Here is a 21200-nt window from a genome sequence, read left to right on the forward strand (position 1 = left end):
TTGTTTTATCCCTCCTGTAGGCTTGGAGATGCGCTTCTGATTTCCTTCAGGAACATGTATGTAGTCCTAGGACTGGCTGAGCTCTGCACTTATGACATGGAATCGGTTTGAGCTAGTATCTGGCAAGGAGAAGAACTCAGGATACCAAGTTAGAGCTTCACCTTGTTTGCCATTAGCACACTCTGAGGAAGTCCTCCATGTGAGTTAGGCAGTAGCACTAACTGAGGTAATATCCATACCTATGTACAAAGGTGTCACCATATACATTTCTGTCAACAGGAATTTATTTAGGCAGGTGTGATAGACTTTACTGTGGCAAATCCTTCAGCTAGAGGGACCACATAGTGTTTCCACCACAGAGACCTGTAGCAAGATTATGGAGCAGGGTCAGGCCTGCAGGTCTCATCTCCTAAAGTGGGAGAAGTGCTGGGGCCATCCATGGGTTCAGCTACTAGGAAAGCACTGTGGTGTCAGGTAAAGAGACCCATGTTTATTACTACATCAGACCCCGCCAGCACACTTCTTTCTTAACCTACTACATCCTGTTCTTGGGCTTCCTCCAAAAGGCTATTTGTTTTGCACATTTATTCTTGCTTAGTGAGTTTATAGTCTGCCCACTAAGTATGTGCTCTGGGTGGGTTATGATATAAAGTTAGATCAGTGAATAGCAAAGCCTGGTGCAAACCCCACTACCACTGCTTGTCGCCATGGCAAGTCACTTAACCATCCACTGCCACAGGTATAAACTGAGGGGCTGATGTGGTTTGTTGTGGTTATCTTGTGTTAGAGCTATGTGCTAAAACTCAGTGGACGGTTTCCTAATACACACATACTGCAAAAAGCTCCCCAATAATATGAGCAAATAACATGCAAGTAAAAGGAGTGCAAAAAAAAGGGGGCTAACATGGGATAACACATCAGATGCATGAACACATGGGTCTACCCTAGTGGTAACAATGTCTTGCACAAATATGAAGGAGTGATGTTCTGTGCATAAAATACCAATAATTGTACACAGAATGGCATTCCAGCATACACGTGGATGTATATGAATGCAATCTGACCAGCGGCCAATATTCATTAGTCAACAATCCCCTCAGTTCTGTGTTTTTTTTTTTAACCCATGTTCTTCATGCAAGCCAGAAAAAGACTGCGGACCCTTATCCTTGCAAAAAAGTGAAGAAACATATAAAATCCTCACTAACGTCACCACAGAATGAACTACTTCTTTACGCTTCCTCAGCCCCAGAGTTGTGTTTCACTTTCTTGTCTTCTAACCTGTGTGCAAAGGCTAGTGCACCTTACTGCATCGGCCCCTTAGATTGTAAACCCTCTGGGGACAGGAAAATACCAACTGTACCTGAATGTAACTTGTCTTTAACTAGTAATGAATAAGGTGAGAGCTAAATACAGAACCCTTTCTATAACCATCTACAAAGTACAAACATCAAACATAAACAGAAGGGAATGTGAACTGGGTTGTGCTGGGGGGAGAGGGGACATGTGTGAAAATCCAACGCCAACATTTGTTGGATGCAATTAGATTCTGAGTCCAGTAACAGAGAAAGCCTGAACCAGAACAATTTTATTAATCTCACTAGAGAAGGAGCAGGGGCCAGCCTAAATCATATAAGAGTTCCTGATCTTTTCCCCTTTTATACAATTTAGGAAATTTAACATAAACTGTTTTAGTTCAACATTTTTGAGTATTTCTATTTACTGGAACATGAATCAAATTGCACTACATAAGTACCCTAACTATTGAAAACCTTTCTAAGAAAACTGAAAAAGGGTCTGGCCTTGCAGCTCAGGCTGCAGCTCTTGGGACCTAAGACATGATCTCCTATTAGATGGTGTCAGCCAGGCTTAGGAGTGCTGCAGAGGTTGACTGGTCAAAACCAAGAAAGAAGAGTGTTGCATAGCATCTCATTAGCCAAAGGCTAGGGCTCAGGGTTGCCCTGAGGATTGCACCATTCCAGCATAGATCAGCCTGGGGTCTATGATCCACTGCTTGGGGAGGGGATGGAAATCAGGGAAAAATGCAACAGGAGCCATAAGCAAAAATAGTAAAAAATAAGAGTAAAATCCATGGTAGATCCAGCAGAAAACAGCATTTACCTCGGGCCTGCGGCAAAGACCTCACTTCATTCACGTCAGGTTCGCTGTCTGGACGGTGCACTTCTACCATGACGTACTGCTGACTGTTGGCTGACTGAGGGCTTGGCCTGTCCAGAGGTGGCAGAGGGGCTGGATGTGTTGGAGGGGGAGGGAGAAGTGGGGAAGTAGGTGAAGGGGGACTCTGAAAGCCATTAACAAAGTTGGCATCAGGACATGTGGACTTCAGCCTGGTTGGAGACTGTACTCTTGGAAAAGGACCAAGCGGCTGCTGCGTGACCAGTGAGAGCTGGGTGGATGTTTGCCTTTTGGAATTTTGATTGGCATGAGAGATGGTAGCGTAGATGGGGCTGGTGATTTCTTTACTGGGTGATACAGTTGAAGTTGATGCCAGGTTGGCCATGTCTCTTTCAGTGTGACTGACAGGTGGGGTTGTGTTTCGTGGTGTTATAAAAAAGAGCCCAGACTGGGATGATTCAGGGGAAGGATGCTGGGGCTGGTCCTTTGTAGATTTCTTGTACTGGGGAAGGCTGGGATCTGGCACAGGAGGTAAGGGTACAAAACGATAGGTGGAGGTGTCCTCAGGTAAAGACTTCACATCATCCTTAAAGAATGAGGACAAGAAGAAAAGCATGAGGCAATAGCTATCTCCCTTCTGTCATACACCCCACATATCCTGCCCTCCTCATATACTCTGCACCTCACAAATTTTGTCTTGCCATTCCCCTTGTCACTCATCCAGTTCAGAAAACCTACCCTCTTCCCATTCTGTCGTACACTTCACAACTCAGAAATATCACCCCTTTCTACTTATGTTACATACCCTACTCCTTAAAAATCCTTCTCTTATACATTTCCCTCCCTTGTCACTCAGCCCATACATCTGGCCCTCCTCCTCACCCCTTCTTCTCAGGCCTAGGACTGCAAACTCATTTCATTAGTGACTTTGCCCTACACCCAGGATTGAAGCACTAACGATCAATGTTAAGGAAGTCAAGTGTCTTACCAAGGAAACGTCTGGTAGTGTGTTCACGCTGGCCTGCAGGCACTCCCCATCCCTCTCCATATCTGCCGTATTCTGGAGACAAATAAAGAGGAGAAAAGAGATTTGACAGTGAGGTGTGGGAGAGCACCCTGGAATCTGAGAAAGTGTCCAGGTAGAGCACAGTTTCACTAAAGCTGGTTGAAGGTGCACTATGAGTGGCCTAGTGGTTAGGGTGGTGGACTTTGGTCCCGGGGAACTGAGTTCGATTCCCACTTCAGGCACAGGCAGCTCCTTGTGACTCTGGGCAAGTCACTTAACCCTCCATTGCCCCAGGTACAAATAAGTACCTGTAAGCCGCATTGAGCCTGCCATGAGTGGGAAAGCGCGGGGTACAAATGTAACAAAACAAAACAAACAATGGGAAAGAGGAGGCTGCTGGTGTGTTATGTATCAGGAGAAGTAATGATCGAGAACAGTGCAGCACAATAACATCAGAATTTCTGGGCAACTAAGCACTTGTATGAGGGAGGTGTTGATGTGGAGGTATGTATGGGGGAAAGGTGACACGGATGTGCATAGGTGGTAGATGTGGGTGGATGTATATGCATGGTGAGGGAGGATGTGGGGGATACTGGATGTGAATGTGTGTGCAGGGTCTGGTGTGTTTTGAGGGGGAAGCGGGGAGGAATGTTGGTATTTTCACAGGGGGAAAACAGTTGCAAGTCTGGACTCCCTGCAGGATATGTGTAAGAGCTGTCTTTCAAGAGAACATGAGACACAACACAACACACTGGAAGAGAAAGCACAGCCTCTTGTTCCAGACAGTGCAATAAGAGGGTGCTTATAGAAGTGTACAAAAACAGTCCCAGTTTCAACCAGTCTTGATTTTGGGTTTATTTATTAGCTGTTTCGACTTATTATCCATGAGTTATCTAACTCATTCTTTGCAATGAGCAAGGCCTTGGATGTTAGAGAAGGTATGAGGAAAAACACCAGGTGAGAAAAATAAAACTTTCCCTGTCTCCCTGACAATCAAAATGCTAAGGTCTATCCTTCAAACCACACTCAGAAAGGAAGCATGGGGGTGCAACATCCTCTCCTTTCCCCAGTGTTTTGTGAGGCAGCCTCTCTTCCAATATTAATATAAGGTGAGCTCCATTCTCTCTGCCCCTCTCTCCTCCCTCCAACCAGTCTTTATCCTGCTGCTCCCATAGCATTACCACTATGCAAACAGGCACCAGATGTATTCTTCTTATAATTACCAACAAAATGTCATTGAAAGATAGTCAAAATATGCTGCGCAGCACTGCAAAGATAGGGAAGGGGAAGAAATGGAGGCAGGCGAGAAGCAAAAACCATTTAGCAAGGACAGGAGAAGGTAAACAGAGAGACAGAGAGTGAATAGTGAAGAGTCCACACGGCCCTAATTAGAGGTGGCAGAATGCCCTTTACATGAGATGCTGGCAGCACCTTTCTGTCTGTCTGCTGTATGCAGCATAGCCTTCTGCATACAAAACACATTACATAAGTATTGCCATACTGGGACAGACCAAATGTCCATCAAGCCCAGCATCCTGTTTCCAATAGTGGCCAATCCAGGTCACAAATACTTGGCAAGATCCCAAAACAGTACAAAATATTGTATGCTGCTTATCCCAGAAATAGTGGATTTTCCTCGAGTCCAATTTAATAATGGTCTATGGACTTTTCCTTTAGGAAGCCGTCCAACCCTTTTTTAAAACTCTGCTAAGCTAACCCCCTTTACCACATTCTCTGACAACGAATTCCAGAGTTTGTCCGATTCGCTTTAAATTTACTACTTTACAGCTTCATCACATGCCCCCTAGTCCTAGTATTTTTGGAAAGAGAAAACAGATGCTTCACATCTACCCGTTCCCAGGGGTGTAACCAGACTTCGGCGGGAGGGGGGTCCAGAGGCTGAGGTGAGGGGGTACATTTTAGACCCCCCCGCCGCCATTGACGACACCCCCCCATCGCCGCCGCCGCTGCCGCCACCCCCATCGCCGCCGCCGCTGCCGCCACCCCCATCGCCGCCGCCGCTGCCGCCACCCCCACCACCACCACCACCAACTTTGACCCCCTCCTGCCGACGACCTTCTTAACCCCCCTCCCACCGCCAACCCTTCCCAGCCTCTGCAGTCGTCGCCTACCTTTGCTGGCGGGGGACCCCTACCCCCGCCAGCCGAGGTCCTCTGTCTTTTCCCGCGTAAGGCTTCGTTCTTCTGAGTCTGATGTCCTGCACGTTGTATGTGCAGGACGTCAGACTCAGAAGAACGAAGCCTTACGTGGGAAAAGACAGAGGACCTCGGCTGGTGGGGGTTGGGGTCCCCCGCCAGCAAAGGTAGGTGATGACTGCAGCAGTGGGGGAGGGTTGGCGGCGGGAGTGGGGGGTCGAGAGGATCGTCGGCAGGGGGGTCCAGGGTGAAATCTACGGGGGCCAAGGCCCCCCTGGCCTTACGTAGCTACGCCACTGCCCATTCCACTCCACTCATTATTTTATAGACCTCTATCATATCTCCCCTCAACCGTCTTTTCTCCAAGCAGAAGAGCCCTAACTGTTTTAGCCTTTCCTCATAGGGAAATCATTCAATCCCCTATATCATTTTCATTGCCCTTCTCTGCATCTTTTCTAATTCCACTAAATCTTTTTTGAGATGCGGCGACCAGAACTGAACACAATATTTGAGATGCAGTCGCACCATGGAGCGATACACTACTACTACTTATCATTTCTATAGCGCTACTAGATGTACGCAGCGCTGTACACTTGAACATGAAGAGACAGTCCCTGCTCGACAGAACTTTTTTTTTTTTGTTACATTTGTACCCCGCGCTTTCCCACTCATGGCAGGCTCAATGCGGCTTACATGGGGCAATGGAGGGTTAAGTGACTTGCCCAGAGTCACAAGGAGCTGCCTGTGCCTGAGGTGGGAATCGAACTGAGTTCCTCAGTTCCCCAGGACCAAAGTCCACCACCCTAACCACTAGGCCACTCCTCCAATTAGGACAGACAAACAGGACAAACAGGACAAACAAGAGATAAGGGTATATTAAAGTGAGGATGATAAAATAACGGTTCTGAACAAGTGAACAAGGGTTAAGAGTTAAAAGCAGCATCAAAAAGGTGGGCTTTTAGCTTAGATTTGAAGACGGCTAGAGATGGAGCTTGACATATCGGCTCAGGAAGTCTATTCCAGGCATATGGTGCAGCAAGATAAAAGGAACGGAGTCTGGAGTTAGCAGTGAAGGAGAAGGGTGCAGATAAGAGAGATTTACCCAGTGAACAGAGTTCTCAGGGAGGAATGTAAGGAGAGATGAGAGTGTAGAGGTACTGAGGAGCTGCAGAGTGAATGCACTTAAAGTTCAATAAGAGGAGTTTGAACTGTATGCGGAAATGGATAGGAAGCCAGTGAAGTGACTTGAGGAGAGGGCTAATATGAGCATAACGACACTGGCAGAATATTAGTCGTGCAGCAGAATTTTGAACAGATTGAAGAGGAGAGAGATGGCTAAGTGGGAGACCTGTGAGAAGCAAGTTGCAATAGTCTAAGCAAGAGGTGATAAGAGTGTGGATGAGGGTTCTGGTAGTGTGCTCAGAAAGGAAAGGGCGAATTTTGCTGATATTATAGAGAAAGAAACAACAGGTTTTAGCAGTCTGCTGAATATGTGCAGAGAAGGAAAGGGAGGAGTTGAAGATGACCCCAAGGTTACGAGCTGTTTAGACAGGAAGGATGAGAGTATTATCCACAGAAATAGAGGATGGGGGAGGAGGAGAGGTTGGTTTAGGGGAAAAGATAAGAAGCTCAGTCTTGTGTGTATCTATGTATTATTGCATAAATGTAAATTTAATAGCTCATAAATAAAAAATTTAAAAAAAAAAAGAAGCTCAGTCTTGGTCATGTTTAGTTTCAGATGGCGCTGAGACATCCAGGCAGCAATGTCAGACAGGCAGGCTGATACTTTGGCCTGGATTTCGGCTGAGATTTATGGTGTGGAGAGGTAGGTCTGGGAGTCATCAGCGTAAAGATGATACTGAAAACCATGGGATGAGATCAGAGTACCAAGGGAAGAAGTATAGATGGAGAAAGAAGAGGTCCCAGGACAGATCCCTGAGGTACACCAACTGACAGTGGGATAGAAGTAGAGGAGGATCCACTAGAGTATACACTAAAGGTACGCTGGGAGAGATAAGAAGAAAACCAGGAAAGAACAGAGCCCTGAAATCCAAGTGAGGACAGCGTATCAAGGAGTAGGCTGTGATCAACAGTGTCAAAAGCAGCAGATAGATCGAGAAGGATGAGGATAGAATAGAGACCTTTGGATCTGGCCAGGAACAGATCATTGGAGACTTTAGCAAGCGCTGTTTCAGTTGAATGAAGGGGGCGAAAGCCAGATTGAAGTGGATCAAGAATAGCTTGAGATGAAAGAAAGTCAAGGCAACAGCGGTGAACAGCATGTTCAAGTATCTTGGATAGGAAAGGGAGGAGGGAGATGGGGGCGATAGTTGGAAGGATAGGTAGGGTCCAATGAAGGTTTTTTAAGGAGTGGTGTGACTATGGCATGTTTGATGGCATCAGGAACAGTTGCAATGGAAAGTGAAAGATTGAGGATATGACAGATAAAAGGGATGACAGTAGGAGAGATAGTGTTAAGTAGATGGGTGGGAATAGGATCAGAGGAACAGGTAGTTAGTTTTGAGGCATTATAATGTCCTCATTTTTGTTTTCCATTCCTTTCCTAATAATACCCAACATTCTATTTGCTTTCTTAGCCACAGCAGCACACTGAGCAGAAGGTTTCAACGTATCATCAACGACGACACCTAGATCCCTTTCTTGGTCCGTGACTCCTAACGTGGAACCTTGCATGATGCAGCTATGATTCGGGTTCCTCTTTCCCACATGCATCACTTTGCACTTGCTCACATTAAACGTCATCTGCCATTTAGACGCCCAGTCTCCCAGTCTCATAAGGTCCTCTTGTAAATTTTCACAATCCTCCCGCGATTTAACGACTATGAATAACTTTGTGTCATCAGCAAATTTAATTACCTCACTGGTTACTCCCATCTCTAGGTCATTTATAAATATGTTAAAAAGCAGTGGTCCCAACACAGACCCCTGGGGAACCCCACTAACTACCCTTCTCCATTGAGAACACCGACCATTTAACCCTATTCTCTGTTTTCTATCTTTTAATCAATTTTTAATCCACAAAAGGACAGTACCTCCTATCCCATGACTCTCCAATTTCCTCTGGAGTCTTTCATGAGATACTTTGTCAAACGTCTTCTGAAAATCCAGAAACACAATACATTTCATGGTCTTATTTTATCCCTTCTCATAACTAAGCTGGACTACTGGATATTGTCTAAGCGGGCCTTATACATTCTCTACTGAAAAAGTTGGATTATCCAAAATGTGGCAATTAGACTATTAGCTCATATAAAGAGATCAGATCATGTTACCCCATTGTTTTGAAGGAATCACTGGTTACCTGTTATGCAAAGAATCATTTATAAAATTGCTTTTCTCACTTTCAAAGCATTTAAAATGTGCTTTCCAAAATATTTAACTGCCCTTATCATTCCCTATACCCCTGCATGGGTTTTTTGGTCAATTAATGATTATCATCTTATCCTTCTTGGACCAAAACATATGAGGTTGGCAAGTAGGAGGCATTCTGCCTTTTAATTTTTTGGTCCCTACTATCCCTTTCTTGGTCCGTGACTCCTAACGTGGAACCTTGCATGATGCAGCTATGATTCGGGTTCCTCTTTCCCACGTGCATCGCTTTGCACTTGCTCACATTAAAAGTCATCTGCCATTTAGACGCCCAGTCTCCCAGTCTCATAAGGTCCTCTTGTAATTTTTCACAATCCTCCCGCGATTTAACTGCTCCCCCAAGTGGTCTTCCGATGGCACCTATTTTTCACACTGTCTGTCGTGCCTAACTAGTCTATGCACATGCGTGTGCACCTACGCAGTCCACTCTCTGCTCCCCCCCCAATGTCGCAACCTGGCTATGCTTCTGGGGGGAAGCCACTGCTAATTCTGCCAGGTACTTGTGACCTGGATTGGATCATTGGTCTGACCCAGTATGGCTATTCTTACGTTCTTATGTTCCTTATCTTGTGCCCTGGCTGCTTTCTTGCCTTGCAGGGCTTGTTAAAGGCCCCTTCTGGTTGGCAGCAATGGGATCATAAAGTCATTTCATACTTGGCAGAAAGGCTCCGGCACTGATTTGGCCAGGGAAAGCTGTTGTGCGTCCAGCTCCAGCAGCAGAATTGTGATTCTTTCGTCTCCTCCTGGATCAGTGCCAATAAAAGGTCTATAGTTTGACTTAAATCCTGGCCACCCAGAACACTGCGACTAATGCTGCCCCATGGGGGCAATTTGGCTCATTATATCCGCTGATCTCAGCTGACTGGAGGAACATTAGGAACATCTGTCCTTTAAATCGAACTGACTGTAATCCAGAAAGAGACACTGACATGATTTCTGATAAGAATACAAGAGAAGGGCTCATACATCCTGGAAGAAAAGAGATGTTGAAATAATGAGCTAGAAAAATACCATGCTTTACTGAACTATAAATAGAAATGGTGCTTTCTGGGGGATTTGCTTTGAATTGCAAACAGTAGGTGCAGCCCAGGTCTTCAGTGAATGGAGAGAGGAAGATCTCTTACAGAGAAAAGAGCCCTTAGTCACAGTCTGAAGGCAGCTAGGAATTTCTGAGGATTAATCTTCAGTTACAGCGGACAATACAGAAAGCTTCCCAGGGGTCTTACACAGTTTTACCACAGGATAGCAATGCAGAAAAGGGTTTCAGTGTAGGTGTTAACTTGCACAGAATCACACACTGCATTGAAACGAATGCAAATGCGGTGCATTTTCTATCCCACATATGCAAAATAATAATAATTAAAAAAAACTTTGACTGTATGACTATTGTGGGAAAATTTATGCCATGGTCCGGGGCACAGTAGAAGGACTGGTTGAGAGGCATGGGTGTCTACCAGCACCCCCCTCTCTTCCCTGAACCCAACCATCCTGCCCCAGATAACTGCATCAGTCCTCCTGTGGTCTAGTGGCTCCCTCCCTCCTCAATGACCCAAACTGATCTCCCCCCCCACCAGCAGTTCAAAAAGATTTCCCTGGTAATCTAGTGGCCCCCTCCCCACATTTATAAAATTTCCCTGGTGGTCTAGTGGCCACACCTCTCCCCCTCCGACCAACCCTCTTTCCTCAAATAAAAAAATTAAATCCCTGGTGTCTAAAGGCATCCTCCCACCCCGACTCCACCCGCTGTACCTCACAGAAGAGACAGGAGTGATGTCCACTCACTCCTGCCATGGTCCGGGGCACAGTAGAAGGATTGGTTGAGAGGCGTGGGTGTCTACCAGCACCCCCCCTCTCTTCCCTGAACCCAACCATCCTGCCCCAGATAACTGCATCAGTCCTCCTGTGGTCTAGTGGCTCCCTCCCTCCTCAATGACCCAAACTGATCTCCCCCCCCCCCCCACCAGCAGTTCAAAAAGATTTCCCTGGTAGTCTAGTGGCCCCCTCCCCACATTTATAAAATTTCCCTGGTGGTCTAGTGGCCACACCTCTCCCCCTCCGACCAACCCTCTTTCCTCAAATAAAAAAATTAAATCCCTGGTGTCTAATGGCATCCTCCCACCCCGACTCCACCCGCTGTACCTCACAGAAGAGACAGGAGTGATGTCCACTCACTCCTGCCTCTGGCACTGCCATCTTGAAAAATGGTGGCATCCTGCCCTGTGAGGTGTACTTTTCAAGATGATGACACTGGAGGAAGGAGTGAGTGGGCATCACTCCTGTCTCTCCTGTTAGGTACAGCGGGTGGAGTCGGGGTGGGAGGATGCCATTAGACACCAGGGATTTAATTTTTTTATTTGAGGAAAGAGGGTTGGTCGGAGGGGGAGACAATGTTTTAATTGTGGATGAGGGGTTGGGTTAGAAAGGGAGGGGGCCTCTCCATGGGATTGGAGGTTTGAGAGAAAGATATGTTTTTTTTAATGTCACCCTCCATGTCAGTGTATGAGATAATTACCGCTCACACACTGATAGGAAGGATGACATTTAGCAATGAGCTGTGGATTACTGCTGCAATTTTAATGCAGAAGTAATTTGTATGCTCTTTGACTAGTACATCCCGCGGCCTTTTCGTAGCAGTACTTTTGCGGTAGAGCTGCGGCTGTACCCTGTGGTTTGCTTCATCTGCCCCCGGGTGAGGTGTGGGTAGGGGTTTTGGGACTCAGAGATTCCAAGTTACCCAGTTTCAGGGGCAAAATGTTGGCCCTGCAGCAGTTATTTCAATGGGTAGAATCAGGGACTACAAATCTGACACTGCTTTGGGATGCAAGTTCAAAACCAGGACCAGCCATAAAGCCACCCTCCTGGAACTGGTAACTTGGCAGGTGTGAAATTAGTCCTTGATTACAGACAAACATCAGCATGCTACAAGAAAAGCTCTAGGTTAGCTGTCCTAAGTCTTTAACCACTTAGTACAGGAAACACTTTGGACTTGAACACCTGCTTCTGTGCTGCAGTCCTGAAATCACCACTTTAAATGGTGGCTACCATCAGTTTGCCTTTCAGGGTAAACTTGGTGGCTACAGAGTTAATTTGTTTTACAACTTTCACAGATCCTGATGACATGGGGTCATCTTATAAAGGGGTTTCCATGTGCAAAGGCTGTTTTAAATGTAGAAAAGGCCATTTTGCAAATTACCTCATAGTATATGTGCATATAATTAAGTACATGTGATGGAAGTGAGCACATCCTTATATGCACATCATGTATGGGCATTCCTGGAGATGTAGTTTGTGCGAAACAGGGTGGAATTGCGATGTACATGCATATTTTGTAAAAAAAAACAAAAAACAAAGAACAAATCCACATGCAAAGCCCAGCTTAAAATAAAAAAACTGTGGAGCAAAATACACCTTTGCAAAATAACTATCTAAACATAAACTCTTTCAATATGATAGTAACAAAACAAAATTTTTTAAAAACATTCATGTGTGAGCTTGCAGGAGGAAAAAAAGCCTCAGCTGTCACAGGCTATCTTCTGTGGAATATTAACCTTATCAAATCCACTCCCAAAGGAGGACCACAGCAGCCTCTTGACTTGGACCAATCATAGGCACTCAAAACGATGAGCCCATGACAACAGGAAGACTCACTACGACCCCAGTTTCCCCTGAAGAAGCCAGTGTTGGTGAAACGGGACCCTGTTGGGATCAGGTTCAAGATAGAGCATTCCTTAAGTTAAGTGCTGTTAAATCACATGACCAGATATTTACAAGCATATATGGATGAGGATGTTTTTTTTGGTGATTTGACTGCAAGAAGCAAGAAGGTTATCACAAGGGAAGATTTTGAAGGTTTTTGAAAATATTTTATTACATGTGGTAAATTAAAAATGTTTTCATATGAGGAAAGGCTAAAGAGGTTAGGGATCTTCAGTTTGGAAAAGAGACAGCTGAGGGGAGATACGATTTAGGTGTACAACATCTTGAGTGGTGTAGAACAAGCAGAAGCGAATTGATTTTTTTACTCTTTCAAAAGGTACATAGACCACAGGACACTCAATGAAGTTACATGGAAATACTTTTAAAACAAATAGGAGGAAATATTTCTTTTTACTCAATGAATAGTTACGTTCTGGAACTATTTGCTGAAAGATGTAGTAACAGCACTTAGCCTATCTGGCTTTAAAAAAGGTTTGGACAAATTCCTGGAGGAAAAGTCCATATTCTGCTATTTAGACAGACATGGGGAAGCCACTGCTTGCCCTGGGATTGGTAGCATGGATTGTTGCCACAATTTGAGTTTCTGCCAGGTACTTGTGACCTGGCTTGGCTACTATTGAAAACAGGATACTGGGCTAGATGGACCATTAGTCTGACCCAGTATGACTATTATATGTGTCATTGCCTCCACTGACCCCACCTCCATCTCCCATGGATGATATTGGAAAGCTTCATAGAGTAGGTAAGTTATAGGAGATTGCAGGGAGTGCGGCACAGCCACAGAGGGTGCTGGGTGGCAGTTTTGGGGGTGGGGAGGCCTCAGCAGGATGTAGATGGGGCTTCACAGCTTCTGCAGCAAGATCCTGTGGCCTTGGCATGAATTTTCAATGGAATCAGGAAATTAAACCTAATTAGAGAATTTCCAACTTAATTTCAGCATTCTATACTAATTTCTGTAGCAACTGGGAAAAACTATTGGCCTCTTCTCAAATGACACCATGATGTGAAGCCATCAGTTCCTTTGTTTTACCTTTTTAGGCAAAAGACATTTTTCAATGCCCATAGCATGAAAAGAACAGCCGAAACATTGCTGAATTTGCGATCTATGGCTATAAGGGCAAACTCCCTGCAAATGTTTGTACAGATTTCCACAGATATACATGTACATATGTAAGCAGCAAGAGATAACTGTACAAGGAAGATCTCCACTGAAGATGGATGTGTAGATAAGGAAGGAAAGCAGATGAGAACTCTATTGGAAGAAAGGAGAGGTAAAACAATTCAAAGACATTTAGGAGATGATGAGCACAAGAGATTAAACAGGTAAGAAACACGGTCCACACATACACACACAGACACACATACAGCATGAAGCCACTTAGAAAGGACACTTCAGAAATATAATCTCTCTATGCAAGTGCTTTTCATTGAGAAAGAAAAAGACAAGGGAGGTGGGAGAGAGGGGTTTCCGGCACTGGCAATAAACAATTCATCGTGCCCTTCTACCCCTCCACAAACACACTTCCTGGTTTTTACTGTGGAAAGCCCTCAATGGGAGACAGGCCATACCTCAATAAGGTCTATTAACCACAGGAGCCGCTCCTGGGAACAGAAATGCAGAGCAGAACACAAGAGAAAACAACATGTTAGACAGGGTAGGATGGGGGGGGGGGGGGGGGGGGGAAGTGGCAGGAACTGGAAGTGGGATTGATCTGCAACAGTGTGTTGGTTCTTTCATGCCATACAGAGGTGATCATAGACAGGGGGAAGTGGAGAGAAGTATATGGAATATTTAAAATACACCCAAAACAGAGGGCACATGAGAGACAGAGGGCCAAGATGTTGGAGGTATTCTCAATCTACCCAGCAGCCAAAGGCCCATGCCCTCCTTCCCTTCTATGAAATTTTTCACCCTTTTTCCATCCACACACCCCTCTTCTCTGCCCTTTCTAAAAAAAAAAAAAAAAAACGCTCAAGGGAAAACGAGGAAGACCTACTTGTATGAACCAAGACATCTCCCAGGATAGCCTGCTGTGACTGACTATAGTGTACATAGGAAACTATGCATCTCCCATCCAGTAGCATCTGAGCTTTACCTTGGGCTGTCACCCTGTATAGAGGACTAGTTAACTAGCTCTGTACTTTCCCTATAAAACCAGTGGTAAAGGAAGAGCCCAGATAACACGCTTCCTCATCTGTATGAGGGGGGGGGGGGGGAGAGGTATTTCTCCCCTCAATTGTTCTCTTTTAGATGAGTTGGGGGGGGGCAGGGTTGGCTTATCCAGGGCAATTTAGCCTGTGCTCCCATACCACAAGGGGTTCCAAAGCCTACCCAGGCACAGGTTGCCAGCAGGCTTGGAAGCTACCTCTTGCATTTCTGCCCTTACCCCAACATGTACCACACTGACCCTGTGGGTGAGGGTACAACCTCCTTCATATCCACCACACATAATACAGGCAGCGCCATTTCCTTGAACCTGTATCTGGTGCAACTGACTAAAGCGGAGCCCTGAGCTGCAGCCTACCCCCAACCCCTCTACTGCCTGCCTGCTGGGGAGTGTTCTGTTTTTTTTTATAGACATTTTAATGTAGAAAGGCTGTTAATATATGTATACTGAAAGCAATTTTATGACTAGGAAATTAATTTGGGAGATTGTGTTGCTGCTCTCTTGCCGATGATTAGGATAACTTAATTAAATTCTGTGCAAAATACAGTCCCTGAGATCCTGTAACAATGAAAATGGAATGGAAGGCTGTGGCTGAGTGCAGATGGGGGACAAGTCTCCAGGCTCAGGAATAAGGGAAAAGAAGTAGGGAGGGAGCAACATGGATAGGGTTACCATACGTCCAGTTTTACCCAGACATGTCCTTTTTTTGAGGACATGGCCGGGCAACCAGGCTGGTTTTATCAGCCTGCCCGTTTGTCTGAATCTGCGGATGAACGGGCAGGCTGGCGGGCAGATAGGCAAGCAGGCGTCCTATCCTCCCCTCCTTTACCTTAGAGTGGTACCCTAGTGGTCTAGTGACCTCTTTGGGGCAGGAAATAGCCTCCTCTTTCCTGCCTGGCGTGTCTGCAGACTGTGTCTCTCAGCGCTAATTCAAAATGTCTGCCGAGAGTTCAAGCGGCGGCCTTGCGAGGCTTTCGCAGAAGTCTGCAGACATGCTGGGCAGGAAAGAGGTAGCTCTTTCCTGCCTTGAAGAGTTCACTAGACCACCAGGGCAGCACACTAAGGTAAAGGAGGGGAGGGGTAGTGAATGGAGTCATGTGGGTAGAAGGAGGCTGGAAAATTGGGGAGGGGATCTACATGGGGGAGAGAGGGAATCTGGTTTTTTTTTTGGGGGGGGGCAAAGTGACAGGGGCAGGGTGGGGTGTGACTGGGGGCAGGACAGGTGTGACAGGCAGGGCAGGGTGTGACAGGGGGTGGGATGGGTGAAACAAGGGGTGGGGCAGGGTGCAACAGGGGGGCAGGGCATGTGTCATCTTTTTTCTTAGGGCAAATATGGTAACCCCAGACATGGAGGCTCAGCTCACTCTAACCAAGGCTTCCAGGTGAAAGCAGGTGAAAATATGGTAAGAGTAAGACAGACAACCTCTCTCCTTTCACATCTCTCACTTTTACTCCCATAATCATTTTTTCCCATTCTCCCACTATCTCACTTATCTTCTCCTCTTACACTATAAATTTCCTTCCTTCCCTGCAGCCTTCTCTGTCCTGTCTCTTCTGCTTCCCCTCTGCCCCATTCATTTCTCTCTTCTGGTCTGTCCTTTGTTCTATTCTGGCTGCTGAAACAGAAAGAAATGGGATTAAAAATCTGAGCCGTCTAGTGCTGAGCCAGTCCTGCATGTTAAATTTCCTCTCCCAGTATATTCTGATCCATAGGATCCAGCTCACTATCCTAACAAGCATTGGGGAAAGATGTTAACAGTACCAGACCATCTCAGATTCTCTCTTTATGACTTGCCTACTCGAGAGTCATTAAACAGGTTCTAGGTAAAACCATTTTATTGTAATAACTCAATATTTCTAAAAGCAACCCACTGCACATTGCTTAAGTGCTGGGTGGTTAGTTCTGGCAGCTAATTAGGAGGAGCCTGGTATACCCTTAGGGCCAGATATTCAGAACATGGGAGGCAGCCTGGCTAATTACCACGGTCGGTGGTGAGACCAGATATTCAATGCTGGGCCGTTTCCGGTGACTGGCAGTGAATATTCGGTTTATTTTTGGCTGGTTTAAACTTCACCGGCGAAGCCAATATTCAGCGCTGGACAGTTAAGTTTAAACAGGCCAAAAATAGGCCTGCTATTTTCGTGGCCTGACTTGGCTGCTAAACTTAGACAACAATGTGCTGAATATTAGCAGATAGCCGGTTAAGTACTATTTAATTTGCCAGGAGCCGGTTAATATCAGGGGGGTAGTATGTAAATGGTTACAGAATTTTCAATATATTTATGAGATAGAGCACTTGATGATTATTTGCCGTAAATCTGAGGCCAAATGGAAGGTTTGGGGCCTATTGGATGATAAATTCTGAATGCCTGCTCTATATTAATGTAATGTATTAACCTGCTCACTTCCTCTCCTCCTCTCATTTTTCTCTTTGTTGTTGTGAAGGGATGGGGATTATATTAAATTAAACCAAAACCTTCTAAATTTGAGATACAATAGACAGGGTTGTTGTTTACTTATATATTTTGATACATAGAGATAATATGTATGTTTGATTAAAAGCAGCTTGCTTCTGCTCATTTGTATGTTGTTTGTTTTTATGGTTCTAATAAAGTACCTCTTTGAAAAGCAAAATGCAACCAACTGATAAATTGCAGAGTGGCCAAATGAGAGTTCATTATGGTACTCACCCGTGCTGAGCCCACGGTGGAGGATGTGATGTAGCTGCCCGAGGAGGACACCGTATCACTGAAAGACATCATAGAATAGGAATCGGCTTTGCTGGAGTGCTGCCGTGCTTTCATGGACTCAATTTCCCGTTTCAAAACCAGGTTATCAAAGCGATCGAGGTCCTGAGGAAATATCACTCCCCTCACCTCCGACAGAAGCGAGAACTGCAGAGAATAAACAGCTGGGTTTGAACAACTGGATAGCAGTGGTGTTCCTAGCTTGTTCACCACCCGGGGCAGGTCGCCACTGCACCCCCAGCGTGTCACCTCCAAGCACACCACACCCCTGAAGCATATCACCTGACCTTTCCATCCCTCAAGGGGGTGTGCAGAGCAGGCATGCGGCTGTTGGCTCTGCCAGTCCTCTACCCTGGAACAGGAAGTAATGTTAGAGGGGGGTAGGAGACCGGCAGAGCAGAAAGCCATGCACCTGCTCTGCGCACCCCCTTGCTGCCTGCACCTGGGGCAGACTGCCCTTACCGTCCCACCCTTGGTACACTACTGCTAGGTAGTAAGTCGAGATTGAACGAACAGTGCCTACTCTGACTGCAAAGAGACCTTCATCAGATTAGGGACCAGATTTACATTTTGTGAAAAAGTAGGGCAAAATACACATGCAAAAGATAGCACAACTCCCACACAATTTAATTGGGCTGATATTTGAAGCAACTTAATTGGCCAGAAACAGCTCCTGGTCAATTACATTGCTTGTTCGGGGCTAATCACTAACTTTCAGCAGCGCTAACCAGTTAGCGCTGAACTGAAAACCGACTATTCTGGGAGCGTTCCATGGGCAGAGTTGTCACATGACTGGTTAAATGCTGATATTCAGCACTTAACCGGCTATGGTCACTACATAAAAAGAATCGCATACAAGTAAGTTCTATCTTTATGCAGTGCCCCATAGCTGGTTAAGTGCTGCATGTTGCACTTAATTAGTTATGTGTTAGTCAGTTCTGCAAATCCGGAAATTCAATGCTGGTGCCCAGATATAGCCTGGCATTGAATTTCCGGGTGTAACACTGATGGCGGTCAGTAAAATGCTGATCGTCACCAGCTGAATATCGAGCCATTGTCTTTAACAGTCGACAGTGGACAAGGGGGGGGGGGGTTAGGGGGGAATATATAACACATAAAGTCATGGGTGCTGGGGTAAAACAATTGTTGTTGTACATGTTTCCTAAGCTTTTGGAAGTTGTAGTAGCAGCAGCAGTCCCAATAATGGGAAACGGCGATGTAATAGTCAATGGTTATGTTTTTCCTTGTGCATCAATGACATAATAAAGATATTTTCAAAAAAAAAATAATGCCAGAAACAACTTCATGAAAATGATCCGAGTCTTTTACCAGATTCTTAAATGTAGCAGCTTTGGAAAATTTTGATGGCATCAATTCCTTTGGATGGTTTATCATTTCCTGGAGTTACCAAAAATGGATTTTTGGGGCAAAGGATCTGCTTTTTGGACTCTTTGAGGCTCATTTTCAAAGCACGTAGACTTACAAAGTTACATAGGTTACTATCAGGCTCATTTTCGAAAGAGAAGGACGTCCATCTTTCGACATAAATCAGAAGATGGACGTCCATCTCTCAGAGACATCCAAATCGGTATAATCGAAACTCGATTTTGGACGTCTCCAACTGCAGTCCGTCTAAAGGACGTCCAAATTTCAAGGGGGCATGTCAGAGGCGTAGCGAAGGCGGGACTTGGGCGTGCCTAACACTTGGATGTCTTTGACCCATAATCGAAAAACCCAAGGATGTCCATGACGAACACATGGACGTTTTCACCTGGACGTATTTTTTTAACGAATAAGGCACAAAAAGGTGCCCGAAATGACCAGATGACCACTGGAGGCAATCGGGGATGACCTCCCGTTACTCCCCCAGTGGTCACCAACCCTCTTCCACCCTCAGAAAACATCTTTAAAAATATTTGGTTCCAGCTTCTATGCCAGCCTCAGATGTCATACTCAGGTCCATGACAGCGCATGAAGGTCCTAGGAGCAGTTTTAGTGGGTACTGCAGTGCACTTCAGACAGGTGGATCCAGGCCCATACCCCCCCTACCTGTTACATTTGTGGAGGAAACAGCGAGCCCTCTAAAACCCACCACAAACCCACTGTACCCATATATAGGTGCCCCCTTCACCCGTAAGGGCTATGGTAGTGGTGTACAGTTGCGGGTAGTGGATTTGGGGGGGGGGGGGGCTGGGCTCAGCACACAAGGTAAGGGAGCTATGTTCCTGGGAGCATTTTATGAAGTCCACTGCAGTGCCCCCTAGGATGCCCGTTTGGTGTCCTAGCATGTCAGGGGGACCAGTGTATTAGAAACGCCGGCTCCTCCCACGTCCAAATGGCTTGCATTTGGACATTTGTGACTTGGACATCTTTGGTTTTGAAAACTGCCGAAAGTCAAAGACGTCCAAATCCAAGGACGTCCAAATCTACGGATGTCCAAATTTAAGGACGTCCTTGGATTTGGACGCGTTTGACGGCATTTTCGAAACGAAAGATGGACGTCCATCTTGTTTCAAAAATACGGTTTTCCCTGCCCCCGGATTTGGATGTTTTACAAAGACGTCCAAATCCAACCATAGACGTTTCTTCGAAAATGCCCCGCCACTTAATATTATTAAGTGTATGTGCTTTGAAAATGAGCACCTTTATCAGTTAATTTGCAGTACTTGCAATTTTTTATTTGGTTTGCTTCTGTCAGACAGATAAATACAATACAATACAATAAAAATGTATATTCCGCTACAAACCTTTTCTGGATCCGTGCGGATTACAAAGTATAAAAGAAGCTAGGCCAACCCTAGGCCAAAAACATCATTTTAAACAGATATCCAATACTCCAAAATAAGTGCCTCAAGTGCTGGATTCTAAATATAAGGAAAATAAATCTGTCCTTTAGTCATGCCTTAGATTTGCCCTTGTTTTTTTTTAATTATTCCTGTCCTTTCTACTAACTCCTGAATGTCATGGCTTTAGCCCCCTATGATACCTGTGACCCTTTTTTGCCAGAATATTGCATAGGTCTGCTGCCACCTTCTACTGCAGCTGATCTTGCCTGTTGGTCCCCTTTCAGGTACTACCCAGGGGTTTGGCCTGTCCCAGGCCAGTATTGTTGGGGCGATTTGCTTTCTTACAGCAAAAAGAGAACTGAAAAGCAACCCTATGTCTATGGAACCCCTAATCTTAACAGAAGTGGGCCTAGTTGAATGATTATAATCATTTTTGGACTATTAGTCCACTTTTCCAAGGCAGTTCACAGTATTATCAGAATTCATGTGCTGTCATACTTCCATGGACTCAGTCTACCCTAGTGCTTCTCAACCCAGTCCTCAAGGCACACCAAGCCAGTCAGGTTTTCAGGATAGCCACAATGAATATGTATGAGACAGGCCTGCATGCACTGCCTCCATTGTATCCAAATATATTTCATGCCTATTCTTTGTAGAGATCATCAGGTAAGTCACTATTATCTATACTTTTCTCCTCCACTGCCAACTCCAGACTCTATTCCTTCCATCTTGCTTGGAACAGACTTCCTGAGTTGGTACACCATGCTCCGTCTCTAGTCCTATTCAATCTCAGCTAAAAGTCCAATTTTTTGAAACTGCTTTTAACTTAACCCTAATTCTCCCGTTTAATACTCATGTTGCTAAAATTACTCCCACAATAAATGCAACTCCCCAATCCCTTCTCTCTCCTATTTGTCTGTCTTGAATAGATTGTAAGCTCTGTTGAGCAAGGACTGTCCAGAAATGATAAGTAGTAGTAGTAGAGATCCTGAAAGCCTGACTGGCTGAGTTGAGAACCCCTGCTACAGATACAAACTCTTTAGTTTATGTTCCTTCAGTCTCTAAACAATCTGTAGTGTTACAGTGTGTGTGTGTG

General features: G+C 45.4%; 1 protein-coding gene across 1 annotated transcript in view; it reads right to left on the minus strand.

Moving 5' to 3' along the window:
* WHRN (whirlin) overlaps window positions 1-21200 on the minus strand; it is a 314680-nt gene that overhangs the window by 11772 nt on the left and 281708 nt on the right. The window contains exons 7-10 of the mRNA XM_030206314.1: window positions 17262-17465; window positions 13972-14004; window positions 3122-3193; window positions 2119-2719 (exon numbers count right to left, since the gene is read on the minus strand). Coding sequence (XP_030062174.1) covers window positions 2119-2719; window positions 3122-3193; window positions 13972-14004; window positions 17262-17465 — 910 coding nt within the window. The remainder of the gene's footprint in view (window positions 1-2118; window positions 2720-3121; window positions 3194-13971; window positions 14005-17261; window positions 17466-21200) is intronic.

Source organism: Microcaecilia unicolor, chromosome 6 (genome assembly GCF_901765095.1).
Source record: "Microcaecilia unicolor chromosome 6, aMicUni1.1, whole genome shotgun sequence".
Taxonomy (NCBI): Eukaryota; Metazoa; Chordata; class Amphibia; order Gymnophiona; family Siphonopidae; genus Microcaecilia; species Microcaecilia unicolor.